This window comes from Malaya genurostris, chromosome 3, assembly GCF_030247185.1.
Source record: "Malaya genurostris strain Urasoe2022 chromosome 3, Malgen_1.1, whole genome shotgun sequence".
Lineage (NCBI taxonomy): Eukaryota > Metazoa > Arthropoda > Insecta > Diptera > Culicidae > Malaya > Malaya genurostris.
Genome location: NC_080572.1, coordinates 249,018,677 through 249,044,596, shown reverse-complemented (window position 1 = coordinate 249,044,596; position 25,920 = coordinate 249,018,677). Strand labels below are relative to the sequence as shown.

General features: G+C 36.7%; 1 protein-coding gene across 1 annotated transcript in view; it reads right to left on the bottom strand.

Annotated features, from left to right (window-relative positions):
• Nucleotides 1-25,508, bottom strand: part of LOC131435868 (uncharacterized) — a 158,218-nt gene extending 132,710 nt beyond the window's left edge. Inside the window, exon 1 of the mRNA XM_058604115.1 lies at nt 25,290-25,508. Coding sequence (XP_058460098.1) covers nt 25,290-25,322 — 33 coding nt within the window. The 5' untranslated portion in view covers nt 25,323-25,508. The remainder of the gene's footprint in view (nt 1-25,289) is intronic.
• Between the last annotated feature and the right edge of the window lie 412 nt (nt 25,509-25,920).

The following is a 25,920-nucleotide window of genomic DNA, read 5'->3' as shown; positions in this document are numbered from 1 at the left end:
ATAAATATCTTCGTGTAGAGTTTCTCGTTGCACATTTTTTTCTCTAGAAGATGTAAAGAGAGATATTTCTTAATTTTGAAATCAAATTAGGATCTCAAGGTCCTATAGCCTTCAATTGAATTTCATCCAGGTATGATCTCCGGTTCCGATATGACAATAGTGATGAAATGATTTGCCTTCTAACGACAGTTCGACATGTAGATGGTGCTGTTGTACAAACGATGATGTTTTCGAATGAAGCTGTCAAAATACATAGGAATGTTTATTCTCCAGTGAATTTTTATTTATTTGTAGTTGAAATCCGAATAATCAAAGAATATTCTGTTGTAATTAAGGAAAAATCATTGATTTCAATCAATTAGAATTTCAACCAATATTTTTAATATTCCACTTGAGAATAAATCTAAGTTTTCTGCTTTCAGAATGACCTACAGATTGATAATATTGACTTTACATGTTGACACCACTCTGAAATAATTGGTCTGTCCGTTTATTACACCCAGTAGTTCTTTAAAGCATTAATTTCGATTACGAAAATTGATGACATAACCTCACCTAGCTACAATATCTAAATATAGTTTAGTATTGAAGAAATTAAAGGTTTACTTTTTATCCAAAAGTTAAATGAATGCAAAAGATTTACCCATTCCGTTGGTTTGTTTAAGGAAAAATTACTATGTTAGTAACTATTTCCGCATTTAATACTCGATTCCTATATTGCTCTATGTGATAATTTACTAACATCATCGATTTCAGTGAAACATAGAAGGCGCGGAGTTGATTTGAGTTTTGCGTTTGAAATCATTTCCTTATAACGTCACTTCTGACAGCAACAACTACAGTGATGATAATGCTACGAACGTACACTGATAAAATTTTGCACGATCGGTTCATATGTAAATAGCACTTTAGTTTAGTACGTTTTTTCATTTCGATACATAACCAAATCGATTTGTTTAAGGTTTCATGTGCAAATTAACTAAGATGCAAAATTAGATAATTTTTTACTTAGCTTTGATGTAGAATCGAACTACATGTGTTAAACACTTCATTTTCTAGTGGAAATGAGTGCAGCACAAATGTATGTGCAAAACACTTGATTCGGTCAACTGTGTTTCAATTGAAATATATCGTATCGTTTTGATATACATTTCAGATAAATGTAGCATGATTTTCATTAAATATCTACAGTTTTTACACTTATTTTATGAGTTCATTCAGGAATTTCATGTATTCTACAAGTAGTGAAAGTTTAAAAGCTCAAATTCAAATGCTAGCGTGCAAATTATTTTCAGTGTAAATGGGATCTGCGAAACAATTGTCCCATAATACTGAATAGAAGTTAAAACTTCTCTAACTCAAGAAAAAAGACAACAAAATTCAGTAATGAAAGATGATTATCGATTTTATACACAAAACAAGTATAAGGTTAACCCAATTGATCCTGAATAAATAATGCATCCACAGAAAACAGATCTACAGGCTCACATATGAACTGTGTGTAAAATTTGCTCAATCTGCATGGCAAATACTTGCAAATGTCACCACGATCGACACGAGGTGCACCACGATTTGGGTGCCGCTTTCACATGAGACATAATTTTGGGTGCAACATTCACTTCACACTAGATTTTTGTTTTGCTGTTAGTTAAAATGGTAAGTTTATTTTTCACTATTTTTACCTGGAGCTGTTAGCTGAATATATTCAATAGTTGCACTATTTTGTACCATTTTATTCCACTATTTCACTGTCACGTTATTACACTTTCACAAAGTCACTACACTTTAATGAAGCATAACAAACGTTACAATACAGATACGCGTATTTCGGAATGTTATTTACATCCTTATTCAGTGTATCGGTTTATAAAACCGATACCGATACACTGAAGAAGGATGTAAATAACATTCCGAAATACGCGTATCTGTATTGTAACGTTTGTTATGCTTCATTAAAGTGTAGTGACTTTGTGAAAGTGTAATAACGTGTCAATGAAATAGTGGAATTAAAGGGGGCATAAATAGTGCCACTGTTGAAGTTTATTTTTGTTTTATTCCGATAGAATTCTCGTGTGATTTAAGCGACATGGACAAAAAGTTGCCTTTAACACTCAGGGAGATCGTGTGACAAGTGTTGAAATTTTTGTAATTGGCATATTTCTACAACAGACAGGAGGATTTGGTTATCGTTCCGGAACGTAGTGGAATGTTTTGAAAGAATAGTCGAGTAGGTGGCAGTAGTGTTTCCAACGTATAGTAAATTTGTAATTAACACATGGTTTTGAAAAATTTAGTTCAAGTTTGTATATCTGTTATCTTTGATTCATCTGAACTTAAAAAAATGATGAAACTTGCTTGTAGCTTTGCGAAACTCTTATCAGAAAAAAGCTTGAAATGCATGGATCGTTTGCAAATCAAAGAACAGATAACAGAAATATTGTTTATTTTTCAGGGAAAATGAAAATAATTTCTGCCTTCAAGCAACAACTTTCTTTAACTAGAAGTAAGACATCATCTAAGAACAGAATTGTCATCATCAATTCTAAAAATTAGAGTCCCGTCATAAACCGCGTATCCAATCACAGGCTATTGATTGCTTAGTTTCTGGGAATGTATAAGCATTAATGCAGTGCAACGATTCTCCGGGTTCTTTTTTTCTGTTCCACTCAAACGCAGTCTCATTACCGGTCATAAATAAACGTCCCCTAGAGTGACAAATTACCGACTAACGAGTGTAGTACCTGTTACTGGAGGTACAATGTATTGTAGATGGTTACACAGTAACACTGGTACGAACGCTGATGAACATTACGCGCAAAGTGATGTTCGAGGCCTTTGGAATTTTCACAACTGTCAACCGGATTCTTCCTGTGTAGGTGAGTCGTCTTGCATTCACTCGAGAACGATGATACAACACGATTTTTTGTTGTCGAAAGCACGTGTCATAAATCAATGGATTGTCATTACCGTGTAAGTTGAAAGGATTGTCATTTGTTTCGCGCAGCCTGCACAACCAACAACGACAACCGGAACGGCCGTTTGTAATTAAGAATGCGACAATTTTGTTCCATATGTCGATTAAATAACACCCACTTGTGCTACTTGTACGGAAGGTACAGTGAATCTATTTATCATATATTTGTAATAATTACGCAGTAATCAGGAATCTCTCAAGTGAGACAGATGCTGAAACCGGTAGATGACCAGTGCTGTCAAATGATGTTTGTTCGGCATCATGTTCAGGACACCAGTCTGTTGGAATATTTGTACAGAAACATAACAGTCGGGATCAAAGCAACTATGATAGCGATCGTGGAGTAATATGCAGTTGGCCTTGAAAATTGTTCTTCGCCAGTGAGCTCTTGATTGCATTCTGGATGGCAGTGAGAATCAAATGTGAAATTTAACGAACCAATAATCAGTTGTGATTTTTTTTCTAGACAGAAACTGCATTAGTTCTAACTAGAGATGATCGGATTTGTCTGATTTTTTTTTGCTCTAGCCGTTCACAGTTGGGCTTCACAAGACAAAATGTTTAAACAATGTTTCAGAGGTCTAGTAATTTTTAGTTTTAAAAACCCTGAACTAGAGCACCTCTAGTTCAAACCGCAAGGTGGAATAAAATTCCACTTGACGCTCATGATATCCAAACACCGTGACTCATCATCTCCATCCCCGCATCCCTCGATGCTGAATGAACTCGCTAATGGAACCAGCATGAATTTCAATAAGCAGTTACCATTAACATTGTCCGGTTGGAATAAAATAATTCGATAGGTTTCAACAGCCCCCAAAAAGGATCGCATCGGTGCGGCTCGATGGATGATGATTTTTTTTTCTTCTGAGGCACGTAAATACATACGTGCTGATCCAAGCGGTGACCTTAAGAATGGTTTCTGATCCGTGCCGTAAGCAGAAAAGGGGTGGGGATCAATCGTCGCGCCAACGTGTATGAAGCTTTACTGACGTCAGCCGACAGGTGTAATGTTTTAGATAGACTATCTCGTTTAAATTAAAGCCAAAATATTTCTAATAACTGTGATAATGGTTTGTGCATAAATACCCTATGATATAGCAGATCCAATTTTCAACTACAAGTATTTATTTACATATTTTATGTTTTCATACAAAGAACAAAAACTCAACTGTTTGAACAATGTTTATATTGCTTTTCAGCATGAATAGCACCACCGTCTTCTGTGATTCTAGTCTCATTGTTCGGTAGAACTCCCTCGTATCGATGCGATATATGTTATGATGCTGACAAGCATATCGTTTGTTGTAACCTCCAAGAAGCCACTCAATGTCTGATTGCCGCCGAAAGGTACGCATCAATTACAAGTAAGGCCGCTTAACTGAACAGGTCATGATCCTCGCCGATTATTGAATCCGGTCAAGAGAGCCAATGAGTGGTTGCTGTGCGAAGTATCCATAGCTTGAACATGACGTTTGACATCTGAAATTGTTGTCTGACCCGAAAATAGATATCCGATACGATTGCCTTAGTGATGATTATACCGTTTTCGGAAACACTATAACGGTTTGTATGAATGCGGAAATTATTCTGGAATTACAATGTATTCATAATGGGGCAAGTCCATATATCTATTCGACTTTGTGTTTTTTTCACTAGACTTATTCAATGAAGAAAAATGTCTCGACCTGAAAAACAAATTACTGACTTTTAAACAGCTTGACATCAAATTTCTCTTTTGTTGTTCGATAATTATTTTTGCGAGTGAAATTTTTTAAGTTTTACTCACTGAAACCCCGAACAAAAGTTTATCTAATTTACTATCATTTGTCAAAGAACTACCGGATATCGGTAAGTTCTATGTGAATATTACGGACCATTCACTGATGTGGCCTGCAAACTTTGATGTGACATTTCTCATACCGGACTGGGTGATTTTTTCTAAATCATTTATTAATAATTAAGAATTTCAGTAACCAACGCTGAACGTTTCGTTGAAGTTCATATTTGACGAAAGGAATCATTTTCGGAAATTAGAAGTGAAAATCTCGACAGGCAAACTACATGTCAGTAAATTGCTTACTTTGAAATCAAAAATAGAGAATACTGATCCCTAATGATATTCGAAATGCCTCTTAGAGTTTTGTATTTTGTATTTGTATTTTGAACTATACTGATAATGTTAATTAGTTATTTGAACTCGAATTTTTGGTTTTTACCGTTTGAAGACGAAATATGAAATGGTTATGCATCCTATAAGTACAAGATGTCCCACGAAAAACTTAGAATTTAAAAATTCAATAATAAATAACGGCTTGAAAGATTTCAACGATTATACATTTATTTGAAAGGTTGATTTATGAAATTTGTATGAAAAATCATTTCGTTCAAATGATCTCAACGGTTGGCTTGGCAGTAGCCAATCCAATCCACCCAATTTTTGAGTACATTTTCAACGGTTTCTGGTCTTATGCCATCAATAGCAACTTGAATTTCGTGCTTGAGATCTTCAATTATTTCTGGATGGTTGGTGTAACATTTATCTTTGACCGCTCCTCAAAGAAAATAATCCAGTGCACAGTGGTTTGAATCGGCAAAAACGTGAACTTAATTCTCTAGCTGCTAAACCGTTGATCCGATATACATAGTTCCTTTGGAAAACTCATTCACAAAAAAATTCTTCGTGATTTGATCACAATAAAAAATGTGCAAAGCCTACTACGATAAAAGTTGATGCCTAAAGGTAACTTGTCGATCGATATCACAAAAAACGCGTGATATGAAGATAAACAATTTTATTAATGTACGTTTTTCCTAAAAAAATGGTCAAAAAAGCACTCTAAATTTTGTTGTCTCATTCACACAATTTTAAAGGGCTACGCTACACACTTCGTAACTTTATATTACTTGATTTAAGCTTTCCAAAATGTATATGTATGTGCCTTTTGGTCTGCGACCCTGCTTCCTATTGGTAGTTAAAGTTAGTGCATATACAAGTTTGCATGTTAAAAAACTTTTTAAGGAAAAGGCCAAACCATGCTTCAACAAAAATGTGTAATTTTACGTTTTTAGTAATTGTCTCGAACATAGTAGACACTGAAAATAATTGTGAAAAAAGTTATGTACAAAAAATTGATTTTAAGTGATTTCAAACTAAATTGCTTCATACATCCGAAACTTTTTGCGTCAGACCTATAGCTTCTTCGGCAAAGTTTTTTCTCGTTAGAAGTTCTAAAACTTTGTAGAAAACATCGTTTTTCTATCTCTTAAGCGAAAAAAATTGTTGAAATGAACTTTTATCGTAGTAGGCTATGCACATTTTTTATTGTGATCAAATCACGAGGTATATTTTTGTGAATGAGTTTTCCAAAGGAACTATGTATATCGGATCAACGGTTTAGCAGCTAGAAAATTAAGTTCACGTTTTTGTCGATTCAAACCACTGTGCAGTGGCGTCAAATCGCACCATTTCTGCTGATTATACGATTTTCAAAGATTGTTCGCAGAACATCGCTTGTTTTGTTGTCAGTTTGGCACGTAGCGCCGTCCTGTTGAAATCAAATATTTTTCATAAATAAACTTCATGAAGCAACATTTCGAATAAATGTATAATCATTAAAATCTATCAAACCGTTTTTTTTATTGCATTTTTAAATTCGAAATTTTTCGTGGGACACCCTGTACAAAAAGTCGAAAAGTAGATTAATCTGCACACTAAAAAAAACCTTAAACGATTCATAATTCATAATAATCACACCAAAAAAATCTAAATTTTACAGGTGACTTAATCCCTCATACGATGTAATTAATAAAGACCTAATTTGTCATATGACGGAAAATTTCATTTTTAATGACTTAATGTTAGATTAGCTTGAATTTTACTGGTTTCAACTGTAACTTGCATTCTGTTTGCAGGTGCGACTGTATGAATTTAAATGTGCATGTAATAAAATGTAAAATCAAAGGGTTTTTTCGAAGTGTGTGTGTAAAAGGGATGCAAATTTGAAATTCAAGGGTAAATACACGTAGAAATGTGGTCAGGTTTTACTTCAATGAATTTCATATTACGGAATTTAAGACACAATATTGAATGTTCTTCTACGTACATTTACGTGAGCTGCGACGCTCCATTTATGTGCATCTAATAAGATGTAAAATCACAATTTTTTTCGAAGTGTGTGGATTTCCCTAACTGAGACGATGGCTTTTAAGGAGTAAGCGATTCATCAACTGGGATGCATCGTTCTGATTGGTCAGTCAAAGCAAAAGCGAAACTGTGGAAGCATGTGAATGTATCAATATAAGAAAAAATGTTTATATAGCTTCAGTCTCACAAGAAACATGTCAAGTTGCTGCTAGACAGCAAGTACCACACAAAGTGCTATAAATCGATTTGAAGCTTTAACTTTAATCTCAAATGTCATGAAGAATTTATGCAGAGTCATGCAGTGATGTCATGCAGGGTCTATGTTCTGGGTTTAGCGTGTTCAATATTGATTAATAAAATAAATCAATCTAAAGAGACTCTCGTTCAATTGCGCATGTAAAAATATGCCGATTGATTGAATTGTTTGATTGAATATCGATTGTTAAAAATTTTGGTTGCCTTGTTTTACATCAATAGCTCTACCAACTCTATAGCCTTGTAGTTTTTTGTGTGAGAAATTTTGTAAAGTTAAAACTGGCTGATTCCGTTAATTTAAATTTTATTTAAAATAGATCAACGGACGACGCTTGTCTAGGGGCTGGGGTCTACTGGGGTCTACTAGGGTCTTGATAGTCCTTATTATCTTTATTCGGACAGAACAAGTCTAGAGGTGGTGTAGAATCCGACCACAGAAAAAAATAGTGTTAGTCTTATCCTTATTTCAGCTACCAGATTTGTTCAATGTTTCAAATTAGATTGTTAATTTTTAACTCAACTATCTTCATTCAACGCATAATTCTTAGAAAAATATTTACTTTTAATTTCTCGAGAGAGTTCTTTATCATTTCTTATGAATCTGGCAAAACTCTATTCTTTTTTCGCTAGACTATGATTTGAATCATAAAAATCACGACCAAAATCACCAATTAAATCGCGAAAATCCATTAAAATTTTTAATGTGATATTGTAGATGAATCTACCAACTGCTTTTGCAATGTGACTCTTGAGCCTTCAGTCTTGAGTCTTGAGTCTTGAGTCTTGAGTCTTGAGTCTTGAGTCTTGAGTCCTGAGTCTTGAGTCTTGAGTCTTAAGTCTTGAGTCTTGAGTCTTGAGTCTTAAGTCTTGAGTCTTGAGTCTTGAGTCTTGAGTCTTGAGTCTTGAGTCTTGAGTCGTGAGTCTTGAGTCTTGAGTTTTGAGTCTTGAGTCTTGAGTCTTGAGTCTTGAGTCTTGAGTCTTGAGTCTTGAGTCTTGAGTCTTGAGTCTTGAGTCTTGAGTCTTGAGTCTTGAGTCTTGAGTCTTGAGTCTTGAGTCTTGAGTCTTGAGTCTTGAGTCTTGAGTCTTGAGTCTTGAGTCTTGAGTCTTGAGTCTTGAGTCTTGAGTCTTGAGTCTTGAGTCTTGAGTCTTGAGTCTTGAGTCTTGAGTCTTGAGTCTTGAGTCTTGAGTCTTGAGTCTTGAGTCTTGAGTCTTGAGTCTTGAGTCTTGAGTCTTGAGTCTTGAGTCTTGAGTCTTGAGTCATGAGTCTTGAGTCTTGAGTCTTGAGTCTTGAGTCTTGAGTCTTGAGTCTTGAGTCTTGAGTCTTGAGTCTTGAGTCTTGAGTCTTGAGTCTTGAGTCTTGAGTCTTGAGTCTTGAGTCTTGAGTCTTGAGTCTTGAGTCTTGAGTCTTGAGTCTTGAGTCTTGAGTCTTGAGTCTTGAGTCTTGAGTCTTGAGTCTTGAGTCTTAAGTCTGGAGTCTTGAAACTTTTTCGACTTCATCCCATAAGGTTTGGGTTTTTGTTTTCAGTAAGTCATCGGACCTCTGCTCTTTGTACTTTTTATCAACGATCTTTGTGACAGACTTACATCTTATAAAGTCGTATATGCGGATGATTATTTTCGCATCATTACAACTCTGGTGGACTGTTGCCACTTGCCACTTGTTTAATTAACGAAATTACCTGTCAAACAATAAAAGTCTCCAAAAATATGAGATGAAAATTTTTCACTTAATTTACGTGACGGATGGATTCACATTTACAATATTTAAAATCATCGTATCGAAAGAGTACAAAAGAGTTTTATCAGGTTTGCTCTTCGGCAACTTCCGATTTTAACAATAGGAAGGACACTTTCAAAAGACGAAAGGAAGTAGATTTTAGTTAGAATTTGACCTAGTCTGTGCGATACTTTCAATCGAAGACGATAAACAATAAACAAACGCGAGTCTTGGGACTTGACTCTCGATTCTCTAATCTTGAAAATTATACTTAGTTTTGAATCTGGAGTCGCGAGTTGTGAGTTTTAGTTCTTCTTTTTTTTATCTTGAGGAGAATTGATTTGATTAAGTGTTCCACGTCCGGCAGGCGATTTGGGGAAGTGGCAAAAACAGTCCTGCAAATCATTTATTACTATGTAACGAAATATTCACGCTAAAAGATAACCATAACGACGAACAATCCTGATTCCCTAGAAATTTGAAGAGGATAAAAAATAAACACTTTTGGCGAACGATTTTGCGTGTTTTATTTTCTTCGCGTACAGTCTTTAATCAAGGTTAAGAAACTTGTAATGACTGCTCACGCTTTCCGAAAGGTCAAACAAAGCAGACGGACAATCTGCAAGCTCATATGGCACGTGATGACTGGTAAGCTATTTTATATCCACTTTATCGGGAGTTCCCTCTGGTTCAAACTTCCTCTCCGTTCGATTGTCTGACAGCCGTTCCCAAATTAAGAATTCTAAGTTTTTTTTCTGGGAACATCGTGCCATGTTGGATCGTGCCATGTCTGAACATGTTTAAAATGTGTTGACGTCAAAGGAGAATCGTATGATATTGGAAAAGTCAATCCATCTCTAGTAAGGGTTGAAAACCATTTTTCGTATGAATATTGAGCACACTAAACTAAAATGTTCAATAGAGTTAAGTGATGACATTTAGAAATAATACTGGCTCTGAATTAGCTGTGCTAAGGCAAGAATAAACTTTTTAAAATTCCTTTGTACTATTTTCGGTACGTGCATGTGATTAGAATAGACAAAAGGAAATTTTGTCGATTCATCGGAACGTGTTTCAATGGAGCAGACATTACGAAGACCGTTCTATTTATTGTCTATCAATAGCTGTCGAAAGATGGAGAATAAGAAAAGCAAGTATCGTCTATGAAAACGGATCAATGAATAAGAATTTGCTGAATATGGTTACGGTGTACAACAATAGAAAGAAAATTTAATCTTGAGTCGGGTTCTTGAACTCACGATATTAAAATAAATTTACTGGAGGAAGAGAATCTTTAGTCTTCAGTTCTCACAGTCGAAGTGACTAGTTTTTACTTGAAGTCATTGTTCATGAACAACAGCTGTGAAATTTTTTACTGATTCGTTAATAATTTGACGGCAGTACCACTCATCATTTGTTGGGGTTGACAAGATACAATTAATGAAGATATAAAAAATTGAAAATTAAGTGACGTTATCAGTCGATTATCCACAAACTGATAAAGTGAAACAACAAAGTTGTCGACAACTTGCAATGAATCAGTTCACCTGCTGAGAATATCAATAAGCTGAAACTGAACAAAATGTTTGCCGGTACCAATTTGCGATCAACATTTACAATCGCGAAATCATTCCCGTTTATTATACGGGTGATTTGAAATGTGCAATTCAATTGGGCGGGAACCAAGCTCTTTAATATATTCTGCAACAGGTGTTCATTCCCTAACACGGTGGTGCAAAAGTTCCACTGCAATCATGACATATGAGCAATACAGGAATCGATTAAATCTATAAATTTACAATCAGGGCAGGTAATTGAATCACGCTCCTGTTAATCGCTCCGAATGACACACACAATTAAACTGGACTGATCTCCTATGTGCATTGAACTTCATTCCCGATTATTCAGTGGTTGCCAAACTTGTTGAAATCTTCGTTTCTAAATAGTCATTTGAGATGTTCAAACTAGATTAAATTCTGAAAAAATTTTAGTAGTTCGGAATATTGTCAATAGTCTGTAAAAATCTTTGTCACAGTTGTGCAACAGAACACACTTTGAATATGGCAACCCTGTTTTTAATGCATCGCGTTAGCCATGACATTGAAACTTGTTCCGAGACACGTGTCTTTTCAATTTAAGTGTCTTACAAACATCTGTTTGCTATTTCTTCGAAAGATTAGAATACCTAGTTCTTATCTAGTGGTGCACTTGAGATTTCCACTTCCTTGGCATATTATATTACGTATGTCTTCCATAACCAGCTGGAGAATGTAGCAAATTGTTCCCATGTTTGCAAGTCCAGTAGTTTAACATTCACATCCGCTGCTAATAGAATAATTGACTTATTAGTTATTATAAGCACTTAATAGTTTGCGATAAAGTGCACAACTCGTGAAAGTGGTTCGGGATCGAGCCAATCCTAACATTCTGTAACCGGTTCCACGTTCAACATTGTTCTACATTCGGTTGCTGATCCCGAAACAATTACTTTCAATGTCGATTGCGAAATATTAGTCCAACCAAAGCCAAAAGCTATTCTCACGTCTACGATCATTACCGGATCGGCCGGTGAATCTATTGTCCAAAGGATTTGTGCAAACCCGGATGGATTGCTGCAGTGCAGTTACGTGCCTCACAGATCGATCATTCGGTTTTACGACGATGACCTAGACATTGAAATTCACGGCGGACCAATGCAGTCGAATCGGACAATCAGATGTGCAAAATGACGGCATTCCTCGGTGCCGGAGAAATAAAAGCGCTCGTGTCAAGAAAATTAATTGGAAACTAAGAAACATTATCATAAACAGATGGTTTGTTGCAATCGAAAATTACCGAAAACTAATAACAATTTAGAGGTTCTCTAGTGTGTCAGATAAAAAAAATCGATTTCTTAAAATTTGTCTTAAATCACGTTTAAAACATTTTAACAAGGCAATTGAAAAGCACCCCAGTGCACAGTGGTTCAAAAGCCCAATTACACGTTCTTAATTGATAAATCATTAAAAACGTGGTTTTTGAGGTACAGTATCTACAGCAAAGTTGCTTAGAATGATAGACGTCATTTCTTGGAAATTTTATTTATGTGATTAATCCCCCTAAAAGTGAGATAAATATATCATTTTAGCTCAGGGCCAACTACTACGACAAAGTTGTGCAGAAAGTTATTTCAAACAAATTTGCAGAAGGTACTATTCCCGCAACTTGAGTGTAATTCATGATATAATGTATTTTCTGAAAAATGTATCCTAAAACCATTTTTTGTAAGACAACATATATATTTTCCACTTATATGAGATTTTCATGTTACACAAAGTTTTTCATCAATCAAAACTACACAACTTTCTCAAACATACTATGCTGCTATCATTTCAGTTTAATGAAATTTTTCAGGTTTTACCTTTTTTTATATACAGGGTGATTTTTTAAGAGCTTGAGAACTTTTTTAAACAATAAAACGCATAAAATTTGCAAAATCTCATCGGTTCTTTATTTTAAACGTTAGATTGGTACATGACATTTACTTTTTGAAGATAATTTCATTTAAATGTTGACCGCGGCTGCGTCTTAGGTGGTCCATTCGGAAAGTCCAATTTTGGGCAACTTTTTCGAGCATTTCGGCCGGAATAGCCCGAATTTCTTCGGAAATGTTGTCTTCCAAAGCTGGAATAGTTACTGGCTTATTTCTGTAGACTTTAGACTTGACGTAGCCCCACAAAAAATAGTCTAAAGGCGTCAAATCGCATGATCTTGGTGGCCAACTTACCGGTCCATTTCTTGAGATGAATTGTTCTCCGAAGTTTTCCCTCAAAATGGCCATAGAATCGCGAGCTGTGTGGCATGTAGCGCCATCTTGTTGAAACCACATGTCAACCAAGTTCAGTTCTTCCATTTTTGGCAACAAAAAGTTTGTTAGCATCGAACGATAGCGATCGCCATTCACTGTAACGTTGCGTCCAACAGCATCTTTGAAAAAATACGGTCCAATGATTCCACCAGCGTACAAACCACACCAAACAGTGCATTTTTCGGGATGCATGGGCAGTTCTTGAACGGCTTCTGGTTGCTCTTCACTCCAAATGCGGCAATTTTGCTTATTTACGTAGCCATTCAACCAGAAATGAGCCTCATCGCTGAACAAAATTTGTCGATAAAAAAGCGGATTTTCTGCCAACTTTTCTAGGGCCCATTCACTGATTTGCAAGCGTTGCTCGTTAGTAAGTCTATTCATGATGAAATGTCAGAGCATACTGAGCAAATAATAATGCATGAAAATCATAACCTCAAAAAATCTGAGCAAATACTAATGCATGAAAATCCTAACCTCAAAAAAATCACCTTTTATATAAAAAATAGGTATAGAATTCGCTCAAACTTTCGAAAAATTTTCCGAGGCCCGGAGGCCCGAATGTCATATACCAATCGATTCAGCTCGACGAACTGAGCAAATGTCTGTGTGTGTGTGTGTATGTGTGTGTGTCTGTATGTGTGTTGTCAACTAAGAGGTCGAGATCTCAGAGATGGCTGGACCGATTTTGATCAAACTAGTCGCAAATGAAAGGTCTCCCCGTCACCCAGAACGCTATTGAATGGTTTTGAGATCGGATGTTTACTTTTTGAGTTATACGAAGTTTTATGTCAAAATTTTCAGTTTTTTGACAGTATCTGTCACATTTGACCTTGAAAGCAGAATATGTTTCCAGACTTAGATTTCGCTCGGTAATACCTATCCAACAAGCCATAGATTGTTAAAATCCGTCCATTTTTAACGGAGATATCGATATTTTTGTGTAAGCCTTATTCCAGTAGAAGGAATTTTGAGCGCTGTATGAAAAAGCAATGCTTGGGAGCAACATGAAACACGATTTTTTATACTGTTACATATAATTGTTTCTAAGTACCAAAAAGACTGTGTACAGCATCCTTTTTTATGACAATTTGCCTCGGACCAATTTTAGCACGGTTCATTTTTGGCAACATAATCTTTCGAATATAGCATATGTAAACCAGATGATACCAGCATTATCGAGTTGGAAGTAATTCCATAATTATATTGATTTAAACTATTTACAGCAATAAATGCTGGAAGAACATGACTTCCATATACCATACGACTCAGTTCGTCGAGATCAGCAAATGCGTGTGTGACAAATAATTTCTCTCAATTTTCTCGGAGATGGTTAAACCGTTTTCTACAAACTCAGATTCATATGAAAAGTAGTATACTCCCAAACAAGGTTCCTGAATTACGTTTGGATCCGACTTCTGATTGCGGAACCACAGGATGATATATGAAACGAAATTAAAATAATGCAATTAATTTTTCTCGTAGATGGCTGAACCGATCTAAGATTCAATTGAAATCTAAGAATCATCTATGATTCAAATGAGAGGTCTTAAAATCCTATAAAACCTCTTACTTTTTAGTCAGATCCGACTTCTGGTTTAGAAAATGCAGGGTGATTAGTATAAAAATGTCCATTTCACATAAATTAATCAGGTTTATCGGGTTTGCAGATTTGGATAGTCGATTACCAAATAAATTTATTTCAGTTTGAGCGGTATTCGTTTTTGGATTCGGAATGTACCCCCAAATTTTAATTCGCACTACAATTTCTCAAAGATGTCTACACACTGCTCAGGTGAATTTAACTGATTTCGGCTACACCGATTTTAGAATTCCGGTTCCAGTATCGAATCGATTCTCAAAGCTCAATCATTTTCTCAAAAAAGACCAAATCGAACTTCAAAAACAAATATTACAGAACTTAAGGTCCATACAAAATTGGTGAATTTTATCCGATTCTGGAATTACAGATGATGAGTTTATAAATTTCATGTAAATTGTTTGGCGTAATAATTTATGGCCATTCGAATCATTTTGGGCTATGCTAATTCCTGAATACCGGCTCTGGAAGTACCATAAATAATGACGAAAAACTCTAAAGTGGAACTTACTTCGACATCTCATGGAATGTTCAATCGATTGTCGCACGCTAAGATTGAAATTCGATATGTTTTGCAGTTTCGGCATTACAGAGTAATGAGTAATTAAAATCTCAATTTGCCGTTTAAAACGACGATAATTAAAATAATGTCATGAAAACTAAAACACCTAAGAATATCCATGCAAACACACATGCGTATTGATAAAAAAAGGTATCATCTCACTGCTAGGTGGATTAATCACGTTTTTTTTACAAAATTCCATCAAAAGGCGCAGAAAGGTGCAGATGAGACTACTTACATATAAAACTACTTCAAAAGAGCTTTCATACCGTCGTTGAATAACTCGTCTTGCGATCGTCTGCAGGCGAGATATGTTCTTTTCAAATTTACTTGTCCTTGACATTCGCAGTGATAAGGTTCATTGTATATCAGATCAGATTTCAGTATATATTCGTTACCATGGTAACTCTAACAATAAATGATTTTATGAACATCAAAGTCTATAAATATAAAAGTTTAGTAATCGTTACAGAAGTTTTTCGAAAGTGAGATAAGAAGTCACGACTTTGAAGGCCATCTTCATGTCAAATTACGTTATGTCATTTTCTGGTAAGTTTTTCTATAGAAAAGCTCTGCGGATAAATATCCTCCATTCCTCAATTAAAGTGGAGATCGATAAACGCTTGCTATATTGTACTGTTCATAACGATTAAGAAGTTTCTTTTATACAGATGTTGGGAGTACTGTACACGCAAGCAGACCAGATCACTTACGAATCGTGATCCAATGAGTTGGTTATTAGTTTCATCGGATCCTTTGGTTACAAATATTCGTGGATGGCCAAAACAGTCCAAGAAGAATTTGTCGGAAGATGCTAAGAGTCTTTTAGCTAATTAAGAACATTGTCAGCTATCATAAAATAAATACAAATAACTATGTTAAACATGTGTTTCGATAATACTTTTCTCTACCAGAAGATGACATAACTTAATTCGATTTGATGATTGCTTTTTTTTAAGTCGTGACAAAACAGTTACTAAATTATTCAATTTCTAGACTTCAATGTGCAGAAAAATAATATTTTGTGGTAATGAATATATACTTAAATCTGATCTGAAATACAATGAACCTTATCATTGCAAATGTCAGGGAAAAGGATATTTGGAAAGAACATATCTCGCCTGCAGACGATCGCGGACGAGTAATTCTACCACGGTATGAAAGCTCCTTTGAAGTAGTTTTATATGTAAGCAGTCTCATCTGCACTTTTCTGCGCCTTTTGATGATAGACAAGTTGGAATTTTATGAAAAAAAAACAATGGAAAATTTCATTAAACTGAAATGATAGCAGCATAGTATGTTTGAGAAAGTTGTATAGTTTTTCTTGATGAAAGACTTTGTAAAACATGAAAACCTCATATAAATTGAAAATATATATGATTTCTTACAAAAACATAATTGTGTCCCATCTCAGATCGTATTCTTTTACGGTATTGTCGAAGTATCGGTGCAAATTTGATAGCAATCCGTTCAGTAGTTCCGGAGTGATGCCGTTACAAACATTACACCCCCCTTTTTAGAGGTATTTGCTACATCCCAAGTAGTAAATGTAACTTATTGAAATTTCAAGAGGTAGAACCTTGTTTTAGAATTGTCTTTTATGTTAGATATGTTCAGATAATAATCTAATAATAGAATGATAAGTCGTTGAAAACCTCGCAGTGAAAACTATTTTGCTGCCGAGTCCGCATTGTCTTGAATGCCTCATGAAATTTTACGTCAATGTGTGCAGTTATCTTCTTTTTTTGAAAAAACAATTCGAAACTTGCAAATAAGTTGTACCAGAGTTATCTGCTTAAAATGAACGCAAAACTTGCCAACATAAGAATATTATCATACAAGTTTCAGAAATACAGCCTTACATACGCAATGAAAACAAAAATCAATAAGATAATTAGTATTCGGTTTTCATCTCGCGAAAAAAAGAGCAGACCTGACATCACTTCTTAAAGATATTGAACGAAAAGTTGAGTTCATCATAGTAACTCTCATAGTTATATATTACCGCTTGAGCAACTTGTTCTTGAAACTACAGCACATGGGCTCACCAAAATAATACCTACAGTGCGTATCACAAATGTCGGGTTCACTAAGATGAATGACTAAACTGTATTATTGTTTAAGTCAACTAGTTTGATAAAAATAAAAACAAAAAATTTCTCTTTTCAATATTTACATGTTTATATTTCCTTTCATTTAGGTAAAATAAATCATTACGTTGGGTGAACCATTTTCTTTTCAACACACTGTTACCCTCGATGTCATATTGGAAAATATTGAAGAAAAATTTATTTCAATATTTTTTAGATTAATTGAAACATCAATATGGTTAAAATCGTCTGAAAAGGTGTATGAATGTTTGATAACTTTCTTATACACATTTTAAACACTCTCCCGATCATATTCATTGAAAAGAATAGATAGTTATTTTAATAGAAATTGATGTGCAATCATCAAAACACGTACATTAAAAGGCGTTTGAAATTTTCAGGCGTACGAAGCTTCACCATAAAATGCAGTTCGTTGTTGATTTCCTATTTACTAAAACATAAAAGATCAATTCTACAATATGTAGTCCTACCATTTATTTATGTGCTGAATATTTTTAAATTTCCATGTTTGTGTTACGAGCAGTTGTATTGAAAATCAAATGTGAAACTTATTCATTAGAAACTATGTTTGCTATGTTTTTGTAAACATCAATTCAATTCTTGTTTGCATTACGTTGTAGTTCCAATGAGTTTCACAATTTTGTTTTCGCTGATTTAATTGCTGCATTTGTAATTGGATCGAGTTTTTGTATCAGTTGCACAATAATTGTGAATAAATGTTCGTAACTACGGAGGAACTTAAAGATATGTTGCACAACACAGAAAAATTGCGATTTTTCCATAACACAACAGTTACTACAATAGTAATATGAACTAATTTGATGAATTGCACAATCAGTTGAAAAATACAGGACTTAACGTGCTACTTGGGATCTACCCTCATATAGTTCTATCTAAGGTATGCAAAATGTTTCTATGATATTTAAAAAGTATCGATTCTCGTCAAATTATATGAATTTTTACATTAGCCCCTCTGTTATTGACAGTTACTGCGATCCCTCTTCTATAAAAATACCCTTATGACCATCTCTGAACAGCAAGAAGTATCTGTGCCAAATTTGATAGCAATTCGTTTAGTAGTTTCGGAGTTATGCAATTACAAATATTACACCCCCCTTTTTTAAGGCACTTGTTACATCCTCCCCTATGAAGTTATATCTAAGGTATGCAAAAAGTATCTATGGTCTTAAAAACGAATCGATTCTCTTCAAATTATGTGGATTTTTTCATAACCCCCCATGTTAATGACACTTGCTACGCTCCCTTCCCTATACAAATACGCTCATGACCAACTCTGAAGAGCTAGAGGTACCTGTACCAATCAGCTCAGTAGTTCCGGAGTTATGCCGGCACAAACACACAAACTTATATCCTTCTTTAAACATATAGATAGATATAATTTGAGGTTATGTATGGTGGTTGTAACGACTGGAAGATGAGTTTATATAAGTATTGACGACTTTGTCAGTCCCAAAAAACTAAGCAAACGATTTAATTCTTAAATTGCCCGACATTTCGGCCATTTTTGATGGCCTTTTTCAAGGTAAATTTAGTCAATTGGTTTTTGTCGAGCACGTTGATTGCCAACGGTAAGAAGTTCAACTATTTTGAACGGCTTTAATTGCTTGGCGGATTTTTGCATTTGGCAGTCGATAACAGTCGCAGACTCATCGGGTGTATACTTGCTTTACAATGGTCAGTAGAAATTTAGTAGATAAATCGATATAATTTGAATTTGAAGAGTTACGAATTTGGATAGTTTTGAAACCAATTTTGCTACCCCTTGTTTGACGTCACTCATGACTGTTTAAAATTCCAATTTAGAAATTCAATTGATATTGAATAGTAATTGAAGAGAGTATCTTGCACTTGAATCTGATTTTGTGAAAATCGGTCAAGTCTTCTTCGAGAAATCGATATGGGATCCGATTAGTAGCTGAGTACAACTATTTTCGTGGTACTCAGTGGCGTTTCTAAGGGTTTTTTTGCTCACCAAACCAACGATCATATTTTGCCCCAAATTTCCTCGGTACTGTCTCCGGTTCTTCTTTCAAAAACCGGGGACGCTTTTTGACGAAGTTGAAAAAATTTGCGACTATAACTAACTCAGCTGTAATTAAAAATTTTCACACTCATCAGCTTGTTACTCTCCTTGTCGGATCCAGACAACATTCAGCAGCAGTGCACAAGACCAGAAGACCTTTCATTTCAATCTAAGCTTTGTGAGAATTGGTTTCTTTATTTAGGAGAGTATCTTATTGAACCACGGAAATTAAGTTTCCTAAAACTCGAAGTGCTACATTTTTGGGTACATTACTCAGTGTTTCCGAAATTTGGATTCGTGTTAAATTCAAAAAATCTAAGTCGTGCAAATTTCATTTTTTTCGGTGTACAGGAATAACCACGAAAACTCGATTTATATTCAATCAGTGCATGTTACATCCGTACCCGCACGTTTACAGACCACGTTCGTGATAACAACCGGCGACGCTTCATTATAGAATGAAGGAAGGCAGGAACCTTCCGGTTGGGCCATTGACACATATTTGGTCACACGTCGTTAACCTAGGCTGCATTCCATTGCAAGCTTATAAACCCGGTACTAGACGTTTTTCAATTACTAGTTAGTTCCACAATCGCGAACTAACTTAGAAGTGTACCGGTAATAAAAATGTTCTATTCGTGTCAAGTACATGGTGTGTGAATATTTGAAAAATGTTTGCTGTGAAATTTATCGACAATGAGTTAAAGGAACACAATAGCTTAGGATCACTTTACATTGTGTTCAATACAAGTATGAGTACCAGAAATCACAGGTTATAGGTATTCCATCTGAAGCACAAAATTCAAGCTTTAAAACATTTTTCTCAAACATCAAATTTGGTTATCTAGGTCAAAAACTATGAACATAAAACTTAACCAATTATAACTACATCCATTCTTTTACCTTAACAGATTAGCATGAAAGATCGTTCAAGGAACTGTGCGACTGATCTTCACGATCGCTAGATGTAATCGCAGAAAATTGCTAGAATCTGTGTTCTTAAGTATACCTTATGGGTTGATAATGTATCAAATGATAGAAGAAATGTGATTATCTGTTATTACAGGAAGGTATAAAAAAGCCCGGGGACAATCAACCAAATTATAGCTCATCAAATTTCGCTTCCGGACACTTTGAACCGTCCCTTGCGGTATAATTTTCGAGATTATCTACGGGGTGCCTCCTACACCCATTAAACGGTGATTCGAAACGCAAGTACGTACGTACCCGACAACGAGGGGTTTCTGATGGGCCCCCAAGGCGATTTAATTAAGTCGCCAGTCAATTGGTCTGACCCGCGTGGAAGCGGCCTTTGCATTCCCTCGCGCTCACCGATACCAAACGGAAAACAATAACTATAATCTGACGCTGGTTGACGCCACGGAGCCTCAGAAGCGCGCAGAACAATTAGTTAATGCTCTTCCGAAGAGGAAACCACATTTCATCGAGATTAAGGAAATGGAGGACAATCGTGGGCGTTTGATTTGAGTGCCCTTCAAAATGTTAAGGCATAGCCACCGAGCTGCGTATCGGGAGGAAGAACCTTCCTCTGCTTGGAATGTGTCAAAAGGCTTTGTCAGCACCACGCAAAGCTGACACGAATCAAAATGGGTATAATTTATTGAAATTATTATGCTTTGTAAGTTTTGTACTGATTTTATGAAATGATTTCAGACTGGCTGTAGATGCTCTTGTTTGCTTTACCTTAAGCCTTTAGGAAAGAACACAAACTCAATTGCGTAAATAATAAAGGATTGCACTGTGATTGTGAATCATTGACACTTTTTGTCCCTCCACAAATATTACCCCCAATATTTCAATAACTAGAATAAATATTTTGAATTTGGATTATTCTACGATTTTAATTTTTTTTCTATAATTCACATAAATCATCGCCTTAACTTTGCATATTTTTACTACGACATTGGAGCTCCCGGTGAGCACAAGTAGGGATGAAAAGTTGTTCTGCCCCCAATATTTTTAAAACTGCATGTCGGTTAAATTTTGTCTCCAAAGTCTGATTTATAGGACAATCAAAATGATAGAGCTTATTAAAATGATTAGTGCAATGAATTCACGGATTGATTGAAAGCAAATAGAAACAAACTGGACGCCGCGAGCTATTATTTCATTACGACAATAAATTATTTCATTAAGATGTTGTAGTTGAGTTGAAGCAATGAAATGAACTCCTTGATCACACGACAAATGATGATTTCCTTGAAAGCGGAAATATAGAAGAGACACTCTTGTTCTTTTGGTAAGAAAAGTTCTACTAACTAAAGGGTGATTTTTTTAAGAGGTATAGGATTTGATTTTCAACAAAAAACAAAAAAAAGAGAAAATTTTTGAAATCTGTAATGGAATCGATTAACGATAAATGTAATTTAATGTTTGAAGATGATTTCATGTAAATGTTCAATTTTGGAACACTCTCTCCAACATGTCGGTCGGTATTTCACGAAGAATGCCACAGGACCATATTCGACAACTAGTGACTTTTTTGGGATGCATTGGAACGCCTTCACTCCATGTGCGTTAATTTTGCTTACTGGCGTATCCATTTAATCAGAAATGAGCTTCGTCGCTGAACATTCGATTTTTTCGATAAAAAAGGTTATCTTTCTTCAACTTTGCCAGTGACCATTCATGATTGAATTATAGACCAAACTAAACGAGTTTGACAATGACACAGGGCACTATTCACGCGCGATCTGTCAAACAGTGTTACCAAAACATCCTTTATTATGGTTGGGATAAACATTTGAACAAATTTGGTTGGTAAACGACTGGACAATGCGCAATTCAGGCCCCAATGTGATTCTTAGCCTCTTGTCCAGTAACTCCTATCTCTACCTCCCCGCGGTGCTGGCTGGGGTACGAGTAACCATAGAAAAGATCGGGTAACCAACCCCGGTGGAACCTTGGTCGTATGATGATAGGAAAAAGAGGGGGCTTGCCTACCCGAGCGTCTGTTCTCCATGTTAGGGCGGCTCGAAACAGCGTCTGTTCTCCATGTTAGGGGCGGCTGATTACCGTCCCTGTATCAGTGTGGGACTCTAAACAGTGCTGACACGATGGCCCTCCGGCGAGACAGGAGTTTGGTGCAGGCCTAACAAGCCGCCCGGATAAAGGAAGTTACGAACAATCAAGAAAGAAATACGACTCGGAATAATCGGCAAAGACCTACGCAACGAACAAAGGACTACGATTGGAAACTTGGCACATGGAACTGCAAATCGCTTGGCTTCCCAGGATACGACCGAATGCTGCATGATGAGCTTCAAATCCGCGGCTTCGATGTCGTAGCACTGTAGGAACTTTGTTGGACGGGACAGAAGGTGTGGAAAAGTGGACATCAAGCGGCTACCTTCTACCAGATCTGTGGCACAACCAGCGTTCTAGGAACGGGATTTGTAGTGTTGGACAATATGCGCCAGCGCGTGATTGGATGACAGCCAATCAGTGATAGGATGTGCGTATTGAAGATCAAGGGCTGTTTCTTCAATTGCAGCATCATCAACGTGCACTGCCCACGTGATACGAGACCTGATGAAGAGAAGGAAGCATTTTACGCGCAGCTGGAACGAACCTACGACAGCTGTCCACGGCGGGATGTAAAACTCGTCATCGGCGACATGAATGCTCAGGTAGGGCGGGAGGCAATGTACAGGCCCGTGATCGGGCTGGAGAGCCTGCACGTGGTAACAAACGACAACGGCCAACGATGCGTAAACTTTGCAGCCTCCCGAGGAATGGTAGTTCGAAGCACCTTCTTCCCTCACAAAGCTACCTGGAGATCACCTGATCAACATACGGAAAATCAAATCGACCACGTTCTCATCGACAGGCGATTCTTCTCCGACGTCATCAATGTCCGCACTTACCGCTGTGTCAACAATGATTCTGACCACTACCTTGTCGCGGTTTGTATGCGCTAAAAACTATCGACGGTGTTCCGACAAAAATCGATGCAATCTTCAATTGAATAATATATAATAGGGCTGAAAAGTCACCACTTATGGCTGAACACCCAATTTAAATCCTAATAATTTAATTTTAACTCATATTCCAATAAATAGTTATTAAAAAAAAAACTATCGACGGTGCACAATACTCGTCGCACAGGAACGCCGGGACTCAATCTCAAGCTGCTACGTAGCGTTCGTACTGCAGAGGAATACACGTAACAACTGGAGCTAGTGCTACCAACGGAAGAGCTGTTTGGCGTGGCGGCTCTTGAGGACGGCTGGAGGAACATAAGGTCCGCCGTGAGTGGCACTGCTTCAACCGTACTAGGTACGAGGTTATCGAATCGAGGAAATGACTGGTTTGACGGCGAATGTCAGCAGTTGGTCGAAGAGAAGATTGCAGCAAGGGCGAGGATGCTGCAACACCGCACTAGAGCGAACGAGGAACGATACAGACAGGCGCGGAACAGACAGAACACGGTTTTCCGGAGGAAAAAGCGCCATCAGGAAGACCAAAATCGCGTAGCGATGGAATAGCTGTACCGCGCAAATGACACATGGAAGTTTTTTGAGAAGGTGAACCGCTCACGTAGAAGCTACATGCCACAGGCCGAAATGTGCAGAGATACCAGTGGTAACCTTCTCACGAACGAACGTGAGGTGATCGATAGGTGGAAGCCGTACTATGACGAGCATCTGAATAGCGAAGCACAAACGGCACAGGAATCAATCTGGGTGCACGTTCAGCCGACGACAGATTCCCAGCACCTGATCTTTCGGAGATAAGTGAGGAGATCGCAAGCTAAGGAACAACAAAGCCGCGGGCAATGACCAGTTACCAGGCGAGCTGCTCAAACATGGAGGAGAGGCACTGGCTAGAGCGCTGCACTGGATGATTTCTAAAATTTGGGAGGAGGAGATTCTACCGCAGGAATGGATGGATGGAGTGGTATGTCCCGTCTACAAAAAGGGCGATAAGCTAAATTGTTGCAATTACCGCGCAATCACATTGCTCAACGCCGCCTACAAGGTACTCTTCCAAATCCTTTGCCGTCGTCTATCACCAAGAGCTAAGGAATTCGTAGGGCCGTACCAAGCGGGATTTACTGGAGCCCGCGCCACTACGGATCACATATTCGGGATAAGACAAGTACTCCAGAAGTGTCGTGAATACAACGTACCCACGCATCACCTATTCATTGACTTCAAAGCGGCATACGACACAATCGATCGAGAACATGGCAGATCATGCACGAATACGGTTTCCCGGATAAACTGACGCGATTGGTCAAAGTAACGATGGATAGAGTGATGTGCTACGTCCGAGTATTTGGGACGCTCTCGAGTTCCTTCGAATCTCGGAGAGGGCTACGGCAAGGTGATGGACTCTCTTGTATCTTGTTAGACATTGCCTTGGAAGCTGTGATTCGAAGAGCGAGAATCGACACAAGTGGCACGATTTTTCGAAAGTCCGTACGACTTTTTGGCTTCGCTGACGATATTGATATTGTGACACGCAACCTTGAGAAGATGACGGAAACCTACATCGGACCGAAAGCTGAAGCTAGGCGTATCGGACTGGCCATTAAATGCGTCAAAAACAAAATACATGAGGCGACGAGCAGCCATGGACCGAGTTATGTGGAGACGTATGCTTGATACAGTAAAGGACACCCCAGGACTATAGCTGTTAGGTAAGGTAAGGTAAGACAAACATTTGGTTACAATTTTCTTTTTACTTTCTATTTTACAGCTTTAGTTACTGTCCAAAGCATTTGTTGAATTGATATATTTTTGCACCTGCCATTTGCTTGGGTTTACTGTTATATTGAGTATTCCCTTCAACAATATTGAATTGAATTACTGAGTTGAATTTGGTTTAAAAAGCTTGTTACAGCGGCAGCTTTATAGGGCTGTAGAAATTTTAATGGCTTACGTTAATTTTTTTGTATAATCTTGTTCGATCATGAAACATTTAAATTTGATGATATTAATTTTGAATGATAAACCACTGATAAAGCTAACTGGCTAAGGTTGATACGGAAAACAAAAACTACTTACCTTGAACTGAAGATTCGCTTCAAGTACAATCATGATCCTTTAACCTGTTGCTGTTTAAATTGCTTGCAGACTAAATCTACTATAACTTGTATACACAAATGTATGATTTTCAATACAATCATCGATGTTACACAAGGTCTCATCAAGTCAAATAAACTTTTTAACATATTATTTCTAGATTGATATATCAGATTTTGAAAGGATCATTTCTCCGAAAATAGTTTTGCTGGATGATTAATTTGATCGAATATCACATTACCCACTTTCGAAATAATTTCACCGAATCCTATACATCTTGAACTAAAAATAAAATTCAATGCCAATTATGTGTTTCTCAGTACACACAGAAGGTGCATGATTTGGAAGCGGGAGAATTATGATTTGGTATTGAATTCTGAATCTGAATCCAAGCACTAAGCTTTAGATTTGGATTCTGTTCAGCAGCTGAATTTTAGTTACAGAACTCCGATCCAGGATTCAGTTTTTAAACCGAATCCAGAATTCGGCTTCGAAATTCAGTTCTAGAATCCAGATACGGAGTTTAGTTAAAAATTCTTTAGAATATAATTCAGTTGCACTACTAGAATTGTGGATTTGGATTTTAGAACCAAATTCTAGACCTGCATTCTGG